The 20,535-nt window shown below is 55.7% G+C and overlaps 3 protein-coding genes across 4 annotated transcripts in view; 1 reads left to right on the top strand and 2 right to left on the bottom strand.

Moving 5' to 3' along the window:
- Window positions 1–112: 112 nt before the first annotated feature.
- E2F1 (E2F transcription factor 1) lies at window positions 113–4,394 on the bottom strand. The gene is made up of 7 exons (XM_059862802.1): window positions 4,185–4,394; window positions 3,414–3,504; window positions 2,603–2,822; window positions 2,121–2,273; window positions 1,891–2,005; window positions 1,602–1,806; window positions 113–1,354 (listed from the first exon to the last, which is right to left on the bottom strand). Exons 1-7 carry the CDS (start codon window positions 4,377–4,379, stop codon window positions 1,104–1,106), a joined length of 1,230 nt encoding a protein of 409 aa, XP_059718785.1. The 5' UTR covers window positions 4,380–4,394; the 3' UTR covers window positions 113–1,103.
- ZNF341 (zinc finger protein 341) overlaps window positions 3,790–20,535 on the top strand; it is a 36,690-nt gene continuing 19,944 nt past the window's right edge. The window contains exon 1 of one of the 2 annotated variants that reach the window (XM_059862801.1): window positions 3,790–3,935. Coding sequence is in view for 1 of the 2 variants with exons in the window: in XM_059862800.1 (XP_059718783.1) it covers window positions 17,915–17,945 (31 nt within the window). In the remaining variant the exon portion in view is untranslated. Of the gene's footprint in view, window positions 3,936–17,668; window positions 17,946–20,535 lie in introns of those variants that run through there. The other variant, XM_059862800.1, reaches the window with a different exon arrangement.
- PXMP4 (peroxisomal membrane protein 4) lies at window positions 9,693–17,503 on the bottom strand. The gene is made up of 4 exons (XM_059862803.1): window positions 17,341–17,503; window positions 16,920–16,982; window positions 16,185–16,383; window positions 9,693–15,239 (listed from the first exon to the last, which is right to left on the bottom strand). Exons 1-4 carry the CDS (start codon window positions 17,469–17,471, stop codon window positions 14,973–14,975), a joined length of 660 nt encoding a protein of 219 aa, XP_059718786.1. The 5' UTR covers window positions 17,472–17,503; the 3' UTR covers window positions 9,693–14,972.

Raw genomic sequence — 20,535 nt, 5'->3', positions numbered from 1 at the left:
ATTTCAAGGTCAAAGTGGAGAACAGAGCACAGAATAACCCCAAACCTCTCAGTTTCTCAGCTGAGATCCCCACCACCCCTCACACCCCCAGGCAGCTGAGCACAGCCGAAGGGCAGAGTCAGTAGAAACCTTTATTAAACACAAAGCTCAGAGGAACACAAGCTTGTTAAATGGCAGTAAAAGTGAAAGTGCGTCTCCAGCTCGGCCCAGGGGGACCCCAGGACCCCCCTCCCCTCCTCTCCCAGCCCCAGTGGCCTGGGGATGGGGAGCCAGAGCCAAAGGGCTGCACAAGGAGGGGAAGGAAAGCCTGGAGACAGCGTTGGGTGCTCACCTGCAGAGATGCTCCCCCTGGACACCTCTGTGTCCCCTGAGGGGACACGCACACGATCCCAGGGCCACCTACCCCCCCCCAGCCCCATCCCTGCTGCCACCTGCCACAGCCGTGGCTTTGCCAGCCCCACTCTGAGCACAAGCAAAGCCAGGATGCGCTGGTGAGACCCTGGTGACACTCTCCATGCCCCACCAGCACCGTCCTCCTGCTCCCTCCTGCCCCCTCCATGTCCTGGGAGAGCTCCACATGCCATAAATAATAAATAAATACCCCACGCTCAGCCAGGCTGTGGGCAGCCCCCACGCAGGGGGACAGCCCTAAGCCAGCACCTCCCACACCTCCACCACCCCCTCCCAGCACAACAAAAACTCTCAGCACCCCCACTCTGCTGTACAGCCCCCCCAAACCCCCATGGAAATGAAACGCTGTCCCCAGGGGACAATAATAAATTAATCAAATCATTAATCTATACACAGGACTGCTTAAAGCTCTGGAACGGGCTCCCGGGGGGGCAGCGGCTCTGCCCTGGGCAGTGCCCCTGATCAGGGCCCTATGGGGGGGTCCCCCAAGATGGGAACCCCACCCTGGCATCCTCCTTGTGGGGCTGGAGCTGGGGATGCAACTGGACTGGAGGGATAACGAGAAAATATTGCAAAAAGGGGTGGGGGAGGAACAGGGAGCACTGGAGCCAGAGGGGCAGCCCTGCCCGCCCTGCCCTGCCAGGGCTGCCCCTCCCCTGGCAGCTCCCCCAAGCACCCGGGCGGGCACAGCCTCAGAAGTCCAAGGGGGTGAAGTCCCCAAAGTTGCAGTCGAAGAGCTCGCTGATGCCCTCGCCCTCCTCCAGCCCGAAGTGATAGTCCTGCGCCTGTGGCGGCGACAGGTTGATGAACTCATCTCCCAGGAAACCTGCCAGGTCCTCCCTGCTCTGCTCCAGCAGCATGTCCATGGAGGCCAGGGGCGACAGGCTCACCTCCTCCTCCGGGCTCTTGCCGGGCAGCGCGCTCGGCCCTGGCAGCAGCGCTTCTGTGGGCATGGGAAACAGCTGTAAATCCCATAATACTCTCCAAAGAAACCCCAAAAAAAGCTTTTTTGGCTATGGAGATTCTGCCTTCCCACCTCCCTGCCTTGCTGGTGTGCCTGAGCAGCATCGCAGCTCCTTGCTTGTCCTACTTCAGAGGGGCTGATGAGAGCCACCGTGACATCCCACCAGCTCCTCCCTCACGTCCCCAGCCTCTTTGTGTCCCCAGCCCCCTCGTGTGCCCAGGCCCACCTTGCTCTCCGGGCAGCAGAGACATGTTCACATCCTGGGCAGGATGCAGGAGCAGGGAGGCTCTGGGCTGTAAATGGCTGGGAGAAGAATCCTCAGCAGGGGCTTTGAAGGGGCTCTTGACAGGGCTGCAGACCCCCGAGCTGTCCTCGGGGCAGAGGAACACATCGATGGGGCCCTGAGTGCTTCGCACAGAGACCTGGAACGCCTGGGGAGGGGACAGGAGTGAGACAAGGTGGCACAAGGACGCCCAGGGAGGGCACAGGAGGAGCAGAGCGTGACCCCAACTCACCTCTGCTGGGTCTGACACCTGCAGCTGGGTCTCTGGGGGGGCTTTGATAACCATCACCATTTGCTCCGCGGGGTCCACGATGCTGCGGAGGTCCTGGCAGGTGACATAGGCTGCGGTGGGGCGGGTCAAGGAAGGGACCGGGGATGTGGGCTGAGAAGCATCCTGCCCGTGCCACCGGGGCTCAACCACAGCCACCACCCAGCCAGCCCCGCCCCAGAACCAAAGGATATTGCTGGTTGGCGGGGTCCTCGGTGAGCAGGCGCAGCTGCACCGTGCACATCTGGATGAGGTCATCCAGCTGCCGCTCGGCCGCCTGCAGCTCCCGCAGCTCCTTCTCCAGCAGCCGGTGCCGACCTGGAGCTCCCACGGAGGCCTGGCTGCCCCTGAGGAGCACCGTGTCCATCAGGAGCCAGCCCCCACAGCTTCCTGTGCCCCACCCCACAGCCAGGGAACCAGCCCTGCAGGGAGTTTGCAGCAGAGCACTCCCCAAGGCTGGATGAAGTCCCCCCATTCCCCTGGGTGGGGGGGACTTGGAGGAGCCTCCTGCCACAGAGCACAGCCCTCCCCACAAGGGGCCACCACTTGGCCGGCAGCAGAAGCTCTGGTGACCCCACCCTGAAATTCTCCACCCAAGTAAGACTGTCCTCCACCCAGACAGCTCCCCCCCGACCCAGGAAGAGCCAAGCACAGCCCCATGAGCCCAGGGACATACAGCCACTGGATGTGGTTCTTGGACTTCTTGGTGATGAGCTGTATGCCCTCCAAGACATTGGTGATGTCGTAGATGCGCCTCTTCTGCACCTTCAGCACCTCGGCTGCCCAGTTGAGGTCCACCACACCATCTGGGGACTGGCTCAGCAGCTCCAGGAAGCGCTTGGTGGTGAGGTTCAGGGAGGTTTCATACCGGGACTTCTCTCCAGGAGACTTTGCCCCTGCCAGACGTGGAGGACAAGTGTCACTCAGCCACAAGGGAAAGCCAGACCTGAAGCTGAAAGGTCACAAAACTCCTGCCACCTGCTTGCAGGTGGCTTGTGGACTAGTGACCATGTCTGGCACCCCAAACCCAACCTGTTATGTCAGAGCAATGGGGTGAGGTGCCCAAATCCCCTGCAGGAAGGATGTTGCAGCACCTGGCACAGGCTGCGACACCTGTGCCCCGTTGTGACCACAGCTGTGACTAAGACACCGAGTGCCAGGCAGGGCTCAGGGGGAGATAGCAGCAGGTCCACCTGGGACACTGCACTGACACCATGCTGGCACCTACAGCTCCATCCCACAGGGAGGGACAGAGCCAGTGTGGTGCTCAGCAGAAGGGCAGGACAACTGTGCCACCAGCACAGGGCACAGCAGAGAGTATGGAGAGTGGACAGAGGCAGGCCAGCCCCGGGGACAGCCCACCCAGACTGACACAAAGGGCCTGGAAGAACCTGCCAGAGATGAGCCTGGGGGAGCAGAGTGGGGCTGCTGGAGCTCTGCTCTGAGCTGGGCTGGCAAAGGGGGGGCAGGGGGAGTGGAGCTGATACCTTTAGCAGGGTTCCTGGCCTTGCCCCGGCTCACTGGCAAACTCTCTGCTATGTACTGGTGATCCGTCTCCAAGTTCAGCTTCCTCTTCACCTGCAAGGGACGGGGTCAGCACGGGCACAGCCACCCCCAGGCTCCCCTGCTGCTGAAGGGTGTCTGTGAGCAACCCCCCACAGCACCGTGGGGTACAGACACCCCAGATCCCGGCAGGAATGGGGTGACAGGAGCTGTCACACACTCCAGTGAGGATGGGGGGCTGTCCCCACCGCGGGAGCCCTGCCACGCTGCGGGGAGCGCCCCAAAGCCGGCGTGGGCCGTGGGTGGGGAGGCAAAGCACGGCCCAGCGCCCGGGCCTGCGGCTTCCGGAGCGGCGGCGGGGCAGGGCCGGCCCGGCAGGTGCTGCGTGGCACGGCCCGGCCGTACAGCCTGGCACAGCCGGGAGCACCGGGCACGGGCTGACACGGAGCACGGCACGGCATATGGCACAGCACGGGGCACAGCAGGGAGCAGTACGGCCCGGCATGGTATGGAGCCCTGTCCGGTATACAGCACGGCTCGCTGTACGGCCCGGCTCGGTATGGCACGGCTCGCTACAAAGCACGGCCCGGTATCCAGCCGGGCCCATTGTACAGCCCGGTCGGGTATACGGCCCGGTCGGTACATGTCCGGTTCGAGGCCCAATACTGCACAGCCCGGAACATAGCCCGGGCCCGCCGGTCCCCAGAGCCCCTGCCCGGCCCCCGCCCCTTCCCCGTCCCACTCGCGGGGGTTACCGGCGGGCGGCCCAGCGCGGGCCGTCTAGGCGCGGCGCCGGGGCGGGCGGGCTGAGGCGTGGCGAAGAGCAGAAGGTCGGTATCGGGGTGGCCGCCGCCCGCGGGCTCCTCGGCGGCGGCGGAGACGATGAGGAGGTGCGGGGAGGCGCTGCCCAGCAGCGCCGCCAGCCCCGCCGCGCCGCCCGCCGCCGCCATGGCTCACATGGCAGCCGGTGCCGCCGGTGCGGCGGGCGGCGCAGCGGGCAGGGCGCGGACAGGGGCGCGGCCCATGGCGGGCGCGGGGCCGCTGCGCTCCAGCTCCGGCTCCGGTGCGCCCGCCGCCGGATTGTTCGGTGCGCCGGCCCCGCGCGCCTTTGCGCGCCAAATCCTTTTTGCCGCGAAAAGCGGCGCGAGCCGCCCCGCCGTCCGCCCATTGGCTGCGCCCGCCGCGGCGGGGAGACGAGGGCGCCCTGCCATTGGCCGGGATGCGCGGGGAGGCGGGCGGTGCCGCGCGGCCATTGGCGGGCGGGGGCCGCGCTGACAGGCGGCCAATCAGCGGCGCCGCGCCGGGGCGGCGGCCAATGGGAGCGCGGTTCTGAGACGCGGCGGGGGCGCCGCGTGGGTGCGGCGCGCGCTGTGTTTGTCCCCCTCGGGGGTGTCCCCTCCGTGTCCCTGTGTGTGTCCCCCCCCCCCGAGGTGTCTCCTCCCGTGTCCCTCTTTGTGTCCCTCTCGGGAGGGTCCCCTCCCGTGTCTCTGTGTCCCCTGTGCTCCCCCAGGGGGTGTCCCCTCCCGTGTCTCTGTGTCCCCCATAGGGGTGTCCCCTCCCGTGTCCCTCTTTGTGTCCCTCATAGGGGTGTCTCCTCCCGTGTCCCTGTGTATGTCCCCCCCGGGGGTCTCCTCTCCCGTGTCCCTCTTTGTGTCCCCTAAGGGGGTGTCCCCTCCTGTGTGCCGCCACGGATTCCTCGCTCCGACCCGGCCCCAGGTCCCGGTTTTCCCCTCCGTGGGGAGTTCAAGGCTCAGGCGGAGCCGGTCCCGGCCCGGGCTCAGCCCCGCCGGGGGTGATGGTTTGCAGCCGCTCCCCGCTCCGGCTGGCCCGGCAGGACGGGCCGCGCACCCACGAGCAAAGTTCAGCTCGCTCCCCTGCCCTGCGGACTCCGCCCAAGCACGGGTGTCGCTGGTGGGGAAGAGGGTGGCTTTGGGTTCTGCGGGGTGTCCCAGGCTCCCCCGGTGCGTTCCCCTTGCCCGGGGGTGAGAGCCAGCCCAGCCTGGCCCAGCAGCAATGCCTCGCTTTGGGGACATCAGTGGTGCTCAGCCGTACTGGGGCGGGAGTTCCGTACTGCGGGGCCAGGCGTCTGCAGGATTTTTGTCTAGAGTTGCCGGAGCGATGAAGGGCTCGGTTCAGGGTTGCCCACCTCCCTTGCTCAAAGCAGCCCCGAGACCATGGGTGGGGCTGTCGGGCAAGTCGAGGTTTCAGGCTCACGCTGCTCCAGGGGTCCAGCGCGCACGGAGGCACTGGGATGCTGCAATCTGCTCCATCCGTTCGGCCGGAGATTCACGGCATTCTGTGTTTCCAAACACCAAACAGCTGCGGATCTCGGCAGCTCCTTCAGGACTGCCTGATAACCCCTTAGAGGGCAGAGGAAAAGCTCTGCCGGCAGCACAACCTGCACTTGACCGTGCCAGGCCCTATCTCCGGCCGTGGGACCGTGTGGCTGGGGAGAGGCAGGGACACAGGGACGGCAGACGGAGCCGGGAGTGGCCCCATATGCTGAAAGAGATGAGAGTCCACCCAGGAGACACGGGACAGGCGGCTCCCAGCGCTGCTATCTCCTGCCTGCAGGACACTGATAAACTCCTGCTGCATGAGGAAGCAAAATTAAAAAGGAAAAAAGTACATCCTGCTAATAAAAAAAAAAAAGGCATTTAAAGATTAGGCCTTTTGCAGGGCCCACATGAGGGGAAGCTCATGAGGAAAGTGTGGAGCGGGGTCTGATCCAGGCACCCAAACCCCTGCTGAGCCAAGCCCAGGGTTTCACCCCTCTGTGCCCCCCAGGAGCTGCCCCACATGTCCCCAGGGGTCTGTGGTGGAGCACAGTGGTCCCCAGCCCGCTGCTGCTGCCAGGCAGGGCTGGGAGCCAGCGCTGGCTCCTGCCCCAGCCCCCACTGCCAAGCCTGACCTGCCTGGGATGCAGGAGGAGGGCTGTGCAGCAGAAGGGCTGTGCAGCAGAAGGGCTGTGCAGGAGAAGGGCTGTGCAGCAGAAGGGCTGTTTTTCCCAGCAGTGCGTGGGATGCAAGAGGCATTTGCAGGGATGAGTTAACTCCTCTGCTGTGGAGCAGATCCTGACATGCAGTGCCCCTGTGCTGGCCTAACAGGTTTCTGGCTTTAAAGGATTTTATGCTGGATATTTTGGCAGTGGCTGCAATTCCCCTGGGGATGGCCAAAGCGGAGCGGGGCGGTGATTTCCCTGGATCCCTCCATCCTTAAATAGAGCAGGAACATGGTGCATGTCCGTGACCAATCAAATCAACTCGCTGTGCCTCATTTCTTCATCAGCAGAGAGCAAATAGAAACGCTGCCTTGCTTCAAGGAAATTAATACAGTTAATTAACACTTGGCCCTTCTAATATTCCAGGCCCCACTCTCCAGAGCCCTTCCACTGCAATATCATCATTACTACGAAGCATAAGCAACAGTTAGACCAGATGTTTGCACACAGTTAATGCTTCTTCCATCTGGGGAAGGGGGAAAAGGCAACCCCAGCAGCCGGGCGGGAGCGCATGGCTGGCGATGCTCTCCCCATCCCTGGGGAGCCCCAGCCCGGCGCTTCCTGGGATGAGGCAGGGTTTGGGACACAGCTGCTGCACCAGCTGCTCCCGCTCGGCTCACAAAGGCTGCCTTCACCCCCCCTAATTCATGCAGGAGCTTTTCGGGGGGAGCAGGCTCTGCCCCCTCTCCCAGAGGCTGCGCTGCCGCTTCTCCGAGGCTTTCAGCGCCGGCGGCGCGAAAAGGGCCGGCTGTGGAGACAAATGAAAGGCAAACGCTGGTGGGAGAAGGGCGGGCAGGGCCTTTCCTTGCATGTGGATGAGGGGAAGCAGATGAATTCTGTCTCCTGCACAACTGCAGCCCCGCTAAGGAGTGCAGACGTGCTCCCAAGATTAGCTGTGCTGCAGGTGCTGCTCCCAGATAAAGCCCTGTCTGCACAGCCCTGCTCGGCCTGGAGAGCATCAGGAGGCTGCTCAGACACTCTGTGCCCCAGCAGGATTCAGCCCGCGGGATATTGCGTGGGTTTGGCACTGTGGGATAGACTCAGAGCAAGGGGTGTGTGCTGGGAAAAGTCTGCAGCTGGAGCACAGCTGGTACCTGCGCCGGAAAATCACCTGGCAGCAGGAGCAGGGGGGAGAGCTGGCAGGATGCAAATCCACAGCCCTGGGCTCAGTTAAGGGCAGCAGGTTGTGTCCCAGGAGAACAGTTACTGCCCCTGCCATCACAGTCACTCCTGCCTCCAGCAGGTCCCACGTGGAGTGTTCTTGGGCATCTGTGGTTGAGATGACTCCTGAGGTATCAGAAAGTCTCTTTTTTTTTCAGCCCCACGACCGAAGAAGTAGTAGAGATTTGTCGGTTCTGCTTTTCAAGGTTGTTTATTTTTTCTTATCTGTTACATTCTTTCTCTGACCTGCTGAGATCTGTCCAGCAGGTCAGGTTGTGGCACAGTCCCTGCCCTTGGGGTAGTTAGCTTTTTATACTAAGAACTACGTGTACTTTATTTACAATAATTTTCCAATACCTATCACCTGTGTTAGACTGTCTCTACTCTAAACCAATCCAGAAGTGCCACCATCCCAGCAGAAGATGGAAGACAAGAAGAAGGAGGACAGGATACCCCCAGATTCCTCCATCTTGCCTCTTGAACCCCCATTCTAAAACCCCAAAATTCTATATTTTCACCCTGTGACAAATTCACTGTCATTCTACTCAAACTCTTGTGACTTGTAACTCCTCACACAAAGTTGGTAATTGTTTCCATGGGCTAAAATGGAAGGCACAGGTGTCTTTGACTCCATGCCAAGGTCTCTGAGCCCCTGCCAGGGTCTCAAATGACACAGGGCAGCCAGAGGAATGTCCTGGGTCCCGACAGAATGTGCTGAGCTGGCACATGGAAGGAGAGCAGGACTTCCCTGGGGTCTCCTGCCAATGCCCCTGTTCCCAGGTCACCGGTTTGTTCACAAGATGGTGACTTGGCAGTGTGACACAATCTGCCTGTGGTGGCAACAGGCAGCTGGGGAAAGCCCAGAGCCCCCCAGTTTTGCTGGCCTGACCCTGCAGTCCCTCACCTCTGCCACCTGAGCCATCACTCTTGTTCTGTGCAAACCAAAACAATTTTCTGGAAGCTTAAACAATGTCTAAAGCTGGCTTGTGGCAGAAGGGAGCAGCCCTGGCTTAGGTGTCTCCTCTCAGATCCCAGTCCCAAAAGCCAGGCAGTGCCTGATCTCTTGCATCCTTTTCAGAAGATGACACAGCCCTTCTCACAGGACACCAGGCCAGCTCCTCTTTTGGAGGCTGGGCACACCAGACTCAGCAGTGCCATCTGTTTTTAAAGCTCACATCATGCAGTGTCTCTCAGGGAAGCCATGGGCACAGAGCCCTCTCCCCTCCTGCTCTGCTTCACACCCAGCCACGGCAGCCTTGTCTCATCCTCTGAGCCAAAACACCACAAACACTGAAAGCCACTCCTCTTCCATTTCCTCCACTCAAACCCCATGGAAGAGGAGAGAGGCTGAAGTGTTTCTGGGGAGCCTGGGGCTTATCCAGGAGTGATCTGAAAATATGCCAGGCTCTGGCTTCTGCCTCACCTTAGTGTCTCCAGCCAGTCCAGGTTCCCTTCCCACCACATGGTCACTGGCCCTGAGAACCCAAAACGTAGCAGAAGCATTGAAACACTTTTGCTTTTGCCAGAACAAAACCTACAGGTCACCCAGAGCATCACCTGGAGCAGAACAAGGGCGCAGACAGAGAATGATGCTCTGTGAGGAGGAAAAAAAAACAGCTTGAAGGTAGCACTGGCATCAGTTTGGAGGTGTTAATTTGGCTTCTCATGTCCCAGGCTGGACACTCCAGCATTCCAACAGTTACAAAGCTGGAGGTTTGGTCTTACAGACACTCAGCAATTGCTTCATCCCACTACCACAGCAGTCACCTCTACAGCACATTCCCTCTGAACTTTTAACTTGGAAGAGGCAGCAAAACCATCCCTAGACATCCTTATTTTCTCTATTTGTCACAATTAAAAAAACCAAAAAGCCATTCCAATTTGTTTCTGCAGCTGGTATCCTTACCCCTGCAGGAATTAAATTTGGTGGTGGGGTCAAAGCAGCAGTGGCTGTTTTTTCCAAGCTGGTAACACCAGAGCCCAAACCATGCCAAAACTGCACCTTGTGCATGGCTTCTCTACATCCAGGACTACAGACATGCAATAATCAAGCATTGCTTCAAAGATTTTAGCTTAAAAATGATGACAGTAAAAAAAGACAAAAAATTAGGATTTTTATTTGTAGACAAAGCACAGTATTGCAATATTCCAAGAGTGATTATACAGAAATAATGGCCACAAGAAGGTGATTCATAGTGAACAGAGCCACATCAACAACCCCCTGCCCTGTCTTTTTATTGTTTTAAATCCAAAATCCAAGATATTTCTACAAGCATTCTGATCAGTGTCACATAAGTTACCTGAATTTATGTTCTTTATTTTATTCTATGCTGTCAGAAAATCAAGGCCTGGATTACACAGCAATTATGAATACAAAATATATCTCAAAACCAGAGGTAATACTACCTGTATTATAGAGCTCTTAGTTTGTTTTTCCCCCTCCTCACCACCAGAGACATGAAAATTCTTCTAAGTAAAGAAAAAAGTTACCTCCTCCACCAATCTGGTAGGAACACACAGGTTGAAAACTCAAGATTAACACCCCAAAAATATTAACAGTGGCAGACAGACATGATACCTTATTTTCCCTCCTCCCTTATCTGTTGGGTTTCAAAAGCAGCATCAGAAAACACATTCAGCTTCAGGCTGCCATGAGCCAGGGAGACAAACACAGCCTGACAAACAGGGAGCAGCACACAGCTCAGGGTATTATCCAAAGGTCACCTTTGCGCTGATGCAGGGAAAACGAGTTGGAGCTTCCCAGCAGCTTCTCCTGGTGAGGGATCTGCACAGGGTTCTGGAGGCTCCAGCAGCACCATGCAGGCAGCCATGGCAGCTCCCAGCTGGCTGCAGAGCTCACTCTGCACAGGGGGGCCCTGCTTTGGGGCTCTTTCAGCAGCCAGGCATCATCTCTGCCCTTCCACCCACACCCAGCTGGGTGTAAAGCAGAGCTTGACCTACTCTAGCAGGGCAGGAAGTCTCACAGCACCAATATCAAAGCTTCTCTGCACCCTCCCAACCCTGGCACAGGGTGCCCAGAGCAGCTGTGGCTGCTCCATCCCTGGCAGCGTCCAAGGCCAGGCTGGATGGGGCTTGGAGCCTCCTGGGACAGAGGAAGGTGTCCCTGCCCTTGGCAGGGGTGGGATGGTTTTTAAGGTCCCATCTAACCTGAACCATCCCACAATTCTCTGACAAATGCCCTGAACAGGGCCAGTTCTCTGGTTATTGCACAGACATAGGGATGGTGGCCAGGACAAATGCACTGTCCCATTACAGACATAGGGTCACACCCCCAGCAGCCCCAGCCTCCTCGAGCCCTCCTCTGCAGCACTGAATGGCCAAACTCAGGTTCAAACACCCTCTCCTTCACTGCCAGCATCAAACACAGCCCAGAAAATCTTCCCTAACCCAAATGTCAGGCAGCTGTCTCATTTTCACCTTTGTTAAATAATGCAATTGTCCCGGAAAGGGTTCTCCAGCCATCCCAGAGCCAGCCCAGCACACAAGCTGTCCTCCAAAGGGAAGGGAAGCACAGTGGGTATGCCAGGGCAGCAGGCAGCAGCAGTAAATAACTCTGAACCTGCTTTGTTCCTTCATAAAATAAATGATTAATAGCCCAGGATAGTCAGTCTGCTTGAAAAGCTCAGGATTGCTGAAAACTTTTGATCAGTTCGATTCATTAACCTTTAAAACTGCCTCTAAGAGAGGCTTAAAATCTGAGAAGCATCATTTTAAACACTTCAATTTTATACAGTGTTCCCTGCTTTTGACAAACTGAGCAAAGATAGAGACACTCTGCTCCTCTTTAGAGACACTCAGCATCAGTCAGGTGTTAAGGAAAAAAAAAAAAACAAGGGGGAAAATAAAGTTGCTCTAGACAAACAATCCCATGTTCATCTTAAAATTCAAAACCAGTCAGGGCTGGGGGAGAAAATGACCCTTCTTTGTGATCCTTAAGCACTTGGCCATATGCAGGTGGCTTCCCAACTGTCTCTTTATTTCTTTTGCTTTTAATGCTAATAAAAAGGGAACCCAAACAGGGCACTCCATTCCCCACACAATGCCCTGGGGGAGGGCAGGGAGTGTCACTTACATATCCCAAAAGTCTGACTCAGACAAATTACTTCTAGTTCACTTACCCACGACACGCCTGCATTGTTCCAACACCTTGGCAGCAGAAGGGGCTCATCCCCAGCTATCTGCTCCCAGGAACAGCCATGGGGGCTGATGTCATTAAGGAGCTGTCCCAATTACTTCCCTGGGGAAAGCAGTGACTTGCAGCTTAACGTCCTGCCCCAGCCCAGCAGGAAAACCAACGGTCAGCAGAGCCCCAGGGGCTGAGCTCCCGGGAGGAGCTGGGATCCAGGGATGGCAGCTGCCCCCTGCAGCTCAGCCATGGCTTCCTTAGAAAGGGACAGAACCCAAGAGAAAAAGGGAGTTTTGGACCAAGAAGTCATGGTCACTGCTGCCAGGCTGATTGAGACATTGGGTTTTGGCTGGGAATTATTTTCTAGAGAGGACAGAGCAGTGTGAAAAGGTCAGGAGCTGGAATTCAGGGATAGCTGCCCCTGCAGCTTCACTGCAGGCTCAGCCATGGCTTCCTTAGAAAGGGACAGAACCCAAGAGAAAAAGGGAGTTTTGGACCAAGGAGAAGTCATGGTCACTGCTGCCAGGCTGATTGAGACATTGGGTTTTGGCTGGGAATTATTTTCTAGAGAGGACAGAGCAGTGTGAAAAGATTAGGAGCTGGGATCCAGGGATAGCTGCCCCTGCAGCTTCACTGCAGGCTCAGCCATGGCTTCCTTAGAAAGGGACAGAACCCAAGAGAAAAAGGGAGTTTTGGACCAAGAAGTCATGGTCACTGCTGCCAGGCTGACTGCAGATGCTGGTTTTTGGCTGGGAATTATTTTCTGGAGAGGACAGAGCAGTGTGAAAAGGTCAGGAGCTGGGATTCAGGGATGGCAGCTGCCCCCTGCAGCTCCAGTACAGATGGCTGCAGGCTCAGGCATGGCTTTCTTAGAAAGGGACAGATTCCCAAGAGAAAAAGGGCATTCTGAACCAAAGAGAAGTCATGGTCACTGCTGCCAGGCTGACTGAGACATTGGGTTTTGGCTGGGATTTATTTTCTGGAGAGGACAGAGAGCAGTGTGAAAAGGTGAGGAAAGGCCACTTGTCCTTCTCTGCTTCACCAGCAGCCACAGTGGTACAATGCCCAGCAGAGGAAGGTTATTCCACCTCTAAGGGAACCACAAGCTACAAATTTAACAGCTCAAAAACTTCTCAGAGACACCCAGCTCAGAGCTTCTTTTGCTACAATAATTACACATGGTCAAGGATTTGTGAGTTTAATAGTTTTAGGGAGCAATTCCCAAGCCACAGCTGTCAGCTTTCTGAAATCCCATCAAAGCTTGCAGGAATTCAGCAATTTTAGCAGAATATCAATGTTCTTAGATGGAACAATATGAGGCTTCTGACAGAAAAACTGGGATGCTTCAAACAGCCAGCAATGGTGGAAAGAAAGATGTTTATAAAGGAATCACACCTCACCTGTAGCTTCAGCAGTTTTTCTGAATTGAATCTTTATGCTTCTCTATACAGAGAAAAATATTTAACCAAAAGAAACAAACCAAATTCCTAATTTTACAGCTTTCAAGGGGTCTGATGGATTCCAATTCAATTATTCAGTCCAGACTGTAACAGCAATTAATGAGAAGTTAGCAATATAATTAGAAGTTGAAGGAATCATAGAGAGTTTTTATGACAAAGAAGTATCTTGGTTTTTGGGTACATCATGGATTTGCATGGACAAAGAAAAGTGGAAAAATAAAGAGTAAAGCAGCACTCTGAATATGTGCAATTATTACTATATTACTCCTTTATTACTTGTCCTTTAGGAGGACAAGGAAAAATGACTTGAGAAGAAATTGAGATTTTTTTTTAAAATCAGAAGCTCCCTGAAGTTAAATGTACCATTTCAGCTGTACCACTGATGAGGAGAAACTGCCAGAGCCTGGAGGGTAAAGAGTTCCAAAGATGATGAAGAGAGCATCAGCAGGATTATGAATGCCATGGGCAGGTCAGGGAAAAGCAGGTGGATACAGGGAAAGTGAACCAAACAGTCCCAACTGAGCCAAAAGAGAGCAGGGAATTTAATGATTCTCTTGGAAATATCACCACATCAAACCAGGAATTATTTCAATGCACTGATTATTTCAATCATTGAGTGAACTGGGTAGTGTTATAAGGCAGGTGAGTGCTTTGCACTATGAGGAGTTTGAATTTATTAATTGCTTAATTAAACCAGGTTTTGTGCTTTCTCAGCTATCTTCTGCCACAACCCAGGGTGTGCTGCCCTGTCCTGGGGCTCAGCAGAGTGTTTTTGAGAGGAAGAAAATTAATAAATTAATCCATTCAATTAAACCATTAACCCTGCACAAACTACAGGTACAAAATCAGATTCAAATCTGGTAACAGCTAACACTTGCTGTGGAGGGCAGACTGTGGACCTCAGAGAAACCCTTGTCATGCTCCACCAAAATAAAATAAATGTAAGTGCTTGGGAAATGTTGCTCCCTTCGACACACAAAATCCCCAGCATGAGAGCTGAGGCCTGGTCATAGAGGAGCCCAAGTTGTGTAACTGTTTTTGGTATTTAGTTCAAGCAGCTTTTAAAAGCTTTACAAACAAGTTTAAAATAATTACAGGGTATTCATTAGTGCACTTGATAGAGGAACAGATTCAGCCCAACTGCAGGAAAGAAACCAAGCAAAAATAGTCTTTCCAAGCCTGATTTACCAGGCTGGTACAACACAATCCTAACAGTTCTATTCTCAGACATTTTATTGTCTCCCTGAGGGAAAGCTGCAAAGGAACTCTCTAAAGGAGCACATAACTGTCCTTATAATAGTTTACACAGGATTCTTAGCCATCCGTAGCAATGAAGAAATGATGGCCCTGCTCTCAGAGCTCAGCAGGTCCCCCACTCCCTTCACCCTGAATCACACCACAGTGAGCACAACAGCACCGAAAAAACCACTTGTAAACATTCAGATGAGCCCTAGGACATGTTTTCATACTCTCCACTTAGTGTCAGGCTGTCATTTTATAAATACATTTAGTTTTTAAAGAAGAAACCCCAGTGCTACACTTGTAGGGAAAACAAGGCCTCTTAAAACCAGACTGCAACAAGTTTCTGTGGGATGTGTGCTTCCTCTAAAAGCAGCCAAAAGACTGATCAGAACATTCTGGCCTGCAGATAAGAGCCAATTCTGCTTGATAGATGTGAATTTTAAAAAATCACAGGTCAAAAGCAACAGAATAACCTTTTTCCCCAGTGGCTGGGAGGTCCCATCCCATTCCAAGGTGGTTTAGAGTGAAGCACCTACTTGCTTTTGTCTGTCCTTTTGTTGTAAATGAGGAAGTCAGACACGTCGTGCCACACCTCACTGTCCTCGTACAGGTAGGTCATGGAGGACTGCAGGGAGGGCTGCAGAGTCTCCTTGTGATATTCAAAGAGCCACAGGACTGTCCCCCACACCAGGGCAGCCAGGAGAGGGAAGGGATCCTGCTTGGGCTGTGGGATGTAGCCCTTTTCCACGGCCAGCCGGGACAGACCGAACAGGATGCGGGACAGCAGGTACATGATGATCTGCAGCAGGAGAAACCCAGGGAGCAGGGTGAGAACTGAGCACAGTCACCTCCAGGGGCTCAGAAGTGACAACCCAGCCAGGAGGGACAGGAACAACTGCCCCACTTCAAAGCCATTTCCCCTATCAGCACTCTGCCAAACCACAGGTGTTTGTGCCTCCTGCAAGGCCGGCTGCTCTGATTTGGCAATCACCAGGCTGCATTTCATGCAGCACTGCTGGGCAGTTGCACAACTTCTGTCTCTGCCCAGCTCATACCACCTCAGATGGTGCTGATGGAACAGTCCCAGAGCAGTCCTGCCAAGCAGCAGTGAGCTCAGGAGTCTGGACACAGCCTAACACCAGGCCTGGCTTAAGTCGAGCACTTGGGATTAATCTGCAGCTCTGTGTTTTACTCCTTGGTTTGTGACTGTGTGTTAACAACTATCTTTAAAGCAAACACCCCCTGAGCAGCTGTCACCAGTCTAACCAGTTTAGTTGTCAGTTTAGCCAGTTTAGTGGTCAGTTTAGTGGTCAGCTTAGCTGTCAGATTAACCAGTTTAGCTCAGTCCAGCTCTAACTGATCAAATTCTACACTCACAACACTTCTGGTGAGGAGTTTAACCCTGTGATGGCCAGATCAGGAACACGCAGGTAGTGCCCACAGCTCAGGTGACAGGTGAGACAACACCACAGCTCTGGGTTACCAGACTGCCTTCCTAGAAACTCAGTGCAGCCCTGGAGGCAAACGTGGGCTTCCAGCACTCCAGCTGCCCACACTGCTCATGGAGACACACAACCACACCTGGGACTTGAGTGCAGAGCAGTCAAAGCAGCAATTTGTGCAGAGAACATGATAAAAGAGCAATGCTTTGTGGTCAGAACCACCAGAAACAGGAGCCCCCACACGGTTCCTGGCACACCTCTTGTTTTTCCTGGCCAGAGAAACTTTCAGCAAGTGCCTTTACCTGGCTGTTGATGGGATTGTTGTCACCAAACACCAGCCAGCCCCCAATGCAGGCTGCAAGGAAGGAATGGAATGGGATTTTCTTCCCCTGCAGCCGGGACTGAGCTGCCAGGAGCCCCTTGTAGGTGAACACAAAGCAGGCCAGGTTCCGGGAGTGAGCGTACGTGGCCTGGGCAATGGACTTCAGCTTCTCCCTGAAACTGAGGGAAAGAAACAATTACAGGAGAGAAAAGGCAAGATCCTGCACTCACTCGGCCTGGGCACCGCACCCCCCACCTACACTGATGGTTTGGGCACCACAGCAATGTCTTAGGAAGGAGGAGAAATTCCCTCATCAGAGCACAGCCCTACCCAGACTGTGGACTGTGTTTCACTTTCTCACTACTCAAACAGCCCTTTTAAAACGTTTTTATTGCTAAATGCAAACCTCTGGCACTCAGGGAAGGGCACAAGGTGCACTGCTACAGCCTGGGCTCCCATATTTCACCACAGGACAGAACATTGCTGTCGGCATCTGCTAATTTCCCCTCTGTCCTCATCAACCATTCCATGAATGATTAAATCCCTCAATTATATATATTTCACTATCACTAGTGTGTATTTCACCATCAGGACAAGGCTCAACCGTGGCTCACATACTTTTCTGCTTTTAAACCCCCTACAAACATGGAAAAGGGACAGCTGTGATGAAAACATTCTAAGCAGTAACACAAAAATACTGATTTAGCATTCGTACCTTCCACTCTTGAACAGGAAAGTCATCACCAGGGCGTGTGGGGCACGGATTTTGGCTCCATAACTGTAAAGGTGGACAAATATTACATAGGGTTCGTTTTATACCATGAAATAAAGGTATTTCTAGTCTACTAACAGACAAAAAAAGCTTGTTTAGCCAAATATCTATTACTTTTAAGCTAGCCCAGCAGCACAGCAAACCGGGAGGAGCCCAGCCAGAGGGAGAAGAGCACACGCACCTCAACGAGCCAGGCCCGAAGAGGACCCTAAACCCTTGGGCCCAAAGGGGACCCTAAACCCAGCCCAGCCCAGCCCAGCCCGACTGCGGCTGAGGGAGGAGGAACCGCCTCCCCCCCACAGCACCCCGGCCTCTCCACCGGCCGGGATGGATGGAGACCCCGCGGCCCAGGCCCGGCACTCACACGGCGCCGTTGCGGAAGCCCTTGATGACGGCGAGCGCGGCGTGGTAGCGGCGCTGCTGCAGGAGCGCGTTGGCGGCGCGGAGCAGAGCGCGAAACGAATCCCCACCGCCCGCCATGGCCCCGCCGGCCATGGCACCCCGCCGCACGCCGCTTCCGGGGGCGCCGCCCCGCCCGCCGCTTCCATAAGCCCGCACTCGTGTCAATCACGGCTCTCGGCCAATAAGCGGCACCACCTCACTCTCTCATTGGTGAGGAGAGCCTGTCCTGCAGCCAATGGGGGCTGAGCAAGGCGTCCCGCCCACCCGCTCTGTGAGGGCGGCGGGCGCCGCTGTGAGCCTGGCCCGGCACAGCCCGGTCATGGGCCGGGGCTCGTGGCCGCCGCGGCCACGCCGGAAGCCCGAACAGGGCAGGGGCGGCCACCGGGCGGTCCCTGCCCGGTCTGCGCGGGCTGTGGCAGTGCTGCTCCGCCGCGCCCCGAGTTGAACACGACCCCCCGCCCCCGGGGCCTCCCCCACCTCTCCCGTAGCGGGCGGCGGGCGCCCCCTGGCGGCGCCGCTGCCGCCGCCGCTCCAAGATGGCGCAGGCGATCTTCGAGGCGCTGGAAGGTAACGGGGCCAGACCGGGGCCGCGCCGGGACCTCCCGGGCCGCGGCCACAGCCGGGGGGCGCGACCCCCGCTCCTCCGAGCTCCCCCTGTCCCGCGCCGCCGCCGCGCGGGTCCAGGGGCCGACGCGGGGCTGCCCCGTGAGGCCCGGCCCGGCGCGGCGTGTGGCGCTCCCGGGAGCCCTGGGCTGATCTCCCGCGCTACTCCTCCGGTGCAGCCCCCGCCGGCAGCCCCCGCCGCAGCCCGCGGCTCGCCACGCCGTCCGCGGCTCCCTGCGGCGCCACTGTCACCTCCGTCCCCGGCCCTGTGCCACCTCCCGCCCGTGCGCCGCGGCATCTCCGCACCGCCCCGCGCAGTGCCCTGTGCACCGGGCAGCCCTCGTTAACCACGGGCCCTGTGCTCGGTGCACCGCATCCCTCGGCTGTGCCAGTGGCCGATGGCCCGAGGCTTTCTATGCCTTCCTTGCCTTGTGCCTGCTGCTCTAGGGCACCTCATCCCCGCCCTGTCCCTGTGCCTGCTGCTCCTGGACACTCCATCCCCATCCCGTGCATTCTGCTCCTGGATATTCCATCCACTTTCTGCCCCTGGTGCTCCTGGACAGTCCATCCCTATCCTGTCCCGGTTGCTGCAGCCCCTGTTACCCCTTCCCTGCTCCTATGCCCACCGGGCCATTCCCGTCACCCCTATCTCTGTGCCCAAGAAGCACAACCACCAACGCCTAGGGCATTCTCACCACCCCTGCACCTCCCGTGTCCCTGCATGCTGGGTCCCCCATCCTCCCCATGCCCCAGGGCTCAAACTGCTGTGCCATGTTCCGTGCCAGCCCCAGGGATAGTGCCTGGGTGGGTGCTGGCCCTTGCATGTGTATTTTGAGGCGTGACTGTGCTCTTTGGCTCAGCCCGGGCAGTGCCTGTTGTGTGGGTGAACGGGTTGTGCTCAAGTACATCTCACTTTAGTGTTGGGACGCTGTTACAGCCAGGTGCCATCTGAGGATGAGGTGCCAAGCTGTGACAGTCTGACATTGGGCTAGGGGCTACTTTCTTTGGAGAGAAACTATTTCATAAGTATTGATTTCTTAAATTGGATTACAGATGTATTTTCCTTTACATGACACCTGTGCCTGGAAGGTGTGACATTGGGATTGTTACTTGTGCTTTTGAATATCACCTCTGACCACAGCAGCAGAGAGAGGAGCAGAGAATAAATATTTTTTTCTCTGTTTTGTCAGGTTACTTGATGTATTTGCCAGCACCCCAGTGTAGAACCAGGTCCCTATTTCCTCTCTGCAATCAGCTCCTCATTGTGTTAGTTTCCCTGCAGCATTCAGGACAGCAAAGCTTTTTAGCAAATTGAAAAAGAGTGGGGGTTTTTTAAGCCCGCAGCAATTGGCAGCTTTTAGTGCCTGAGCTTGTTTGATTTGTCTTGTTGATTGGATTACAAGTCAATGGTGACTTGGCATTCTTAGAGCAGCCTGGTCTCAGGGTGCTGCAGGGCACAGGTGCATTTTCACCTGTCACTAAAGCACCTGGTGCTCCTGTCAGGAAAAAAGGCTTTATCACAGGGGCAAATTAGCACCTGGGTGACATGGACAGTCCTGCTTCATCTCCAGCTGAGAGAAATTTGAAAGGGAAGAAAAAAAGGATAGATCAGTAGTCCTGTGCTTTTATCTTGGCTTCCCCAAATCAGTTTGGTTTTGCCAGGCTCTGGGCACCTCAGCTCCTGCTGCTGCCAGGAGAGAGGGAGCAGGGATTTTTTAGTTCCATGGCTGAAGAGCATTTTGCAGGCTGGTGCTGGCTGTAGGCAGGGCAGGATTGATCCAGAGCTTTCTGCTGGAGTCTGTGCATGGCTGTGACTGGCATCCATGTAACCAAGCCAGCTTGGTTTCATGAGTTGCTAGCCATGCCCTCAGGGGTTTCCCTCTGGGAATTGTGGTGGTGTGCAGCTCCTCAGTGAAGTGCAGGGGCTCTGAATTGCCAAATAAATACTTCTGTTGTCCTGGGCCATTTGTCTCCATCAAGAGGCTGAGTGCAACACTGATGATGTTGCTGCATCATTGTGTTCAGGTCTTGGCCTCTCCTGAAGCTTCTTCCTCCTCGTGGCATCAAGGCAGGTGTTTGGCTTTTTTCCTTGGAAGACCTGACTGTGCCAGAAGGAAACCCAGTTGCCCAGTGCCAGGCATATCAAGAGTAGCACTGTTTGTGCAGTCTTAATTATCCCCGTACTTTACTTCACCTGAATTTTTGATCCTTTTTTCCCTCCTAGCTTATTTTTGCTGGAGAAGCGCTGCTCCATGCCACTCTGTGCTTTGGCTGTGCCATCAGAAGGCTGCAGTGCTCCCTTTGCAGTTGAGCAGAGGCTCTTTGTGCAGGGGGAGGTGTATTTTGAGCAGGGCTTTGGCTGGGGTGAGGAGATCCTCCCAGCAGTGTTCTGCCAGTGGGGCTGAGCTGCAGGGCTGCCTCCAGCTCTCCCTGCAAACCAAGGCTTGCTGAACTGGACCTGCAGCTTTGCTGTGCCTCTGTGATCTCTGTGAAAGGCTTCCTATAGGCATGGTGGGAATTTGATGGGAGTGTGTGATGTACTGGGATCTGCTGC

The sequence above is a fragment of the Haemorhous mexicanus genome, chromosome 18, assembly GCF_027477595.1.
Source record: "Haemorhous mexicanus isolate bHaeMex1 chromosome 18, bHaeMex1.pri, whole genome shotgun sequence".
Classification (NCBI taxonomy): Eukaryota; Metazoa; Chordata; class Aves; order Passeriformes; family Fringillidae; genus Haemorhous; species Haemorhous mexicanus.
The sequence above is the reverse complement of the archived record's forward strand: the minus strand, read 5'-3'. Positions and strand labels throughout refer to the sequence as shown.

What these genes read in the sequence shown, in the direction of transcription:
- E2F1 (XM_059862802.1), bottom strand. Translation starts at nt 4,379, where the DNA reads ATGGCGGCGGCGGGCGGCGCGGCGGGGCTGGCGGCGCTGCTGGGCAGC. An exon ending in AAGAACCACATCCAGTGGCT is followed by an intron (nt 2,274 to 2,602) that starts GTATGTCCCTGG and finishes GGTGCTCCTCAG; the next exon opens with GGGCAGCCAGGCCTCCGTGG. An exon ending in AGGTGTCAGACCCAGCAGAG is followed by an intron (nt 1,807 to 1,890) that starts GTGAGTTGGGGT and finishes TCCCCTCCCCAG; the next exon opens with GCGTTCCAGGTCTCTGTGCG.
- PXMP4 (XM_059862803.1), bottom strand. Translation starts at nt 17,471, where the DNA reads ATGGCCGGCGGGGCCATGGCGGGCGGTGGGGATTCGTTTCGCGCTCTG. An exon ending in TTCCTGTTCAAGAGTGGAAG is followed by an intron (nt 16,384 to 16,919) that starts GTACGAATGCTA and finishes TCTTTCCCTCAG; the next exon opens with TTTCAGGGAGAAGCTGAAGT. An exon ending in ACAATCCCATCAACAGCCAG is followed by an intron (nt 15,240 to 16,184) that starts GTAAAGGCACTT and finishes CTCCTGCTGCAG; the next exon opens with ATCATCATGTACCTGCTGTC.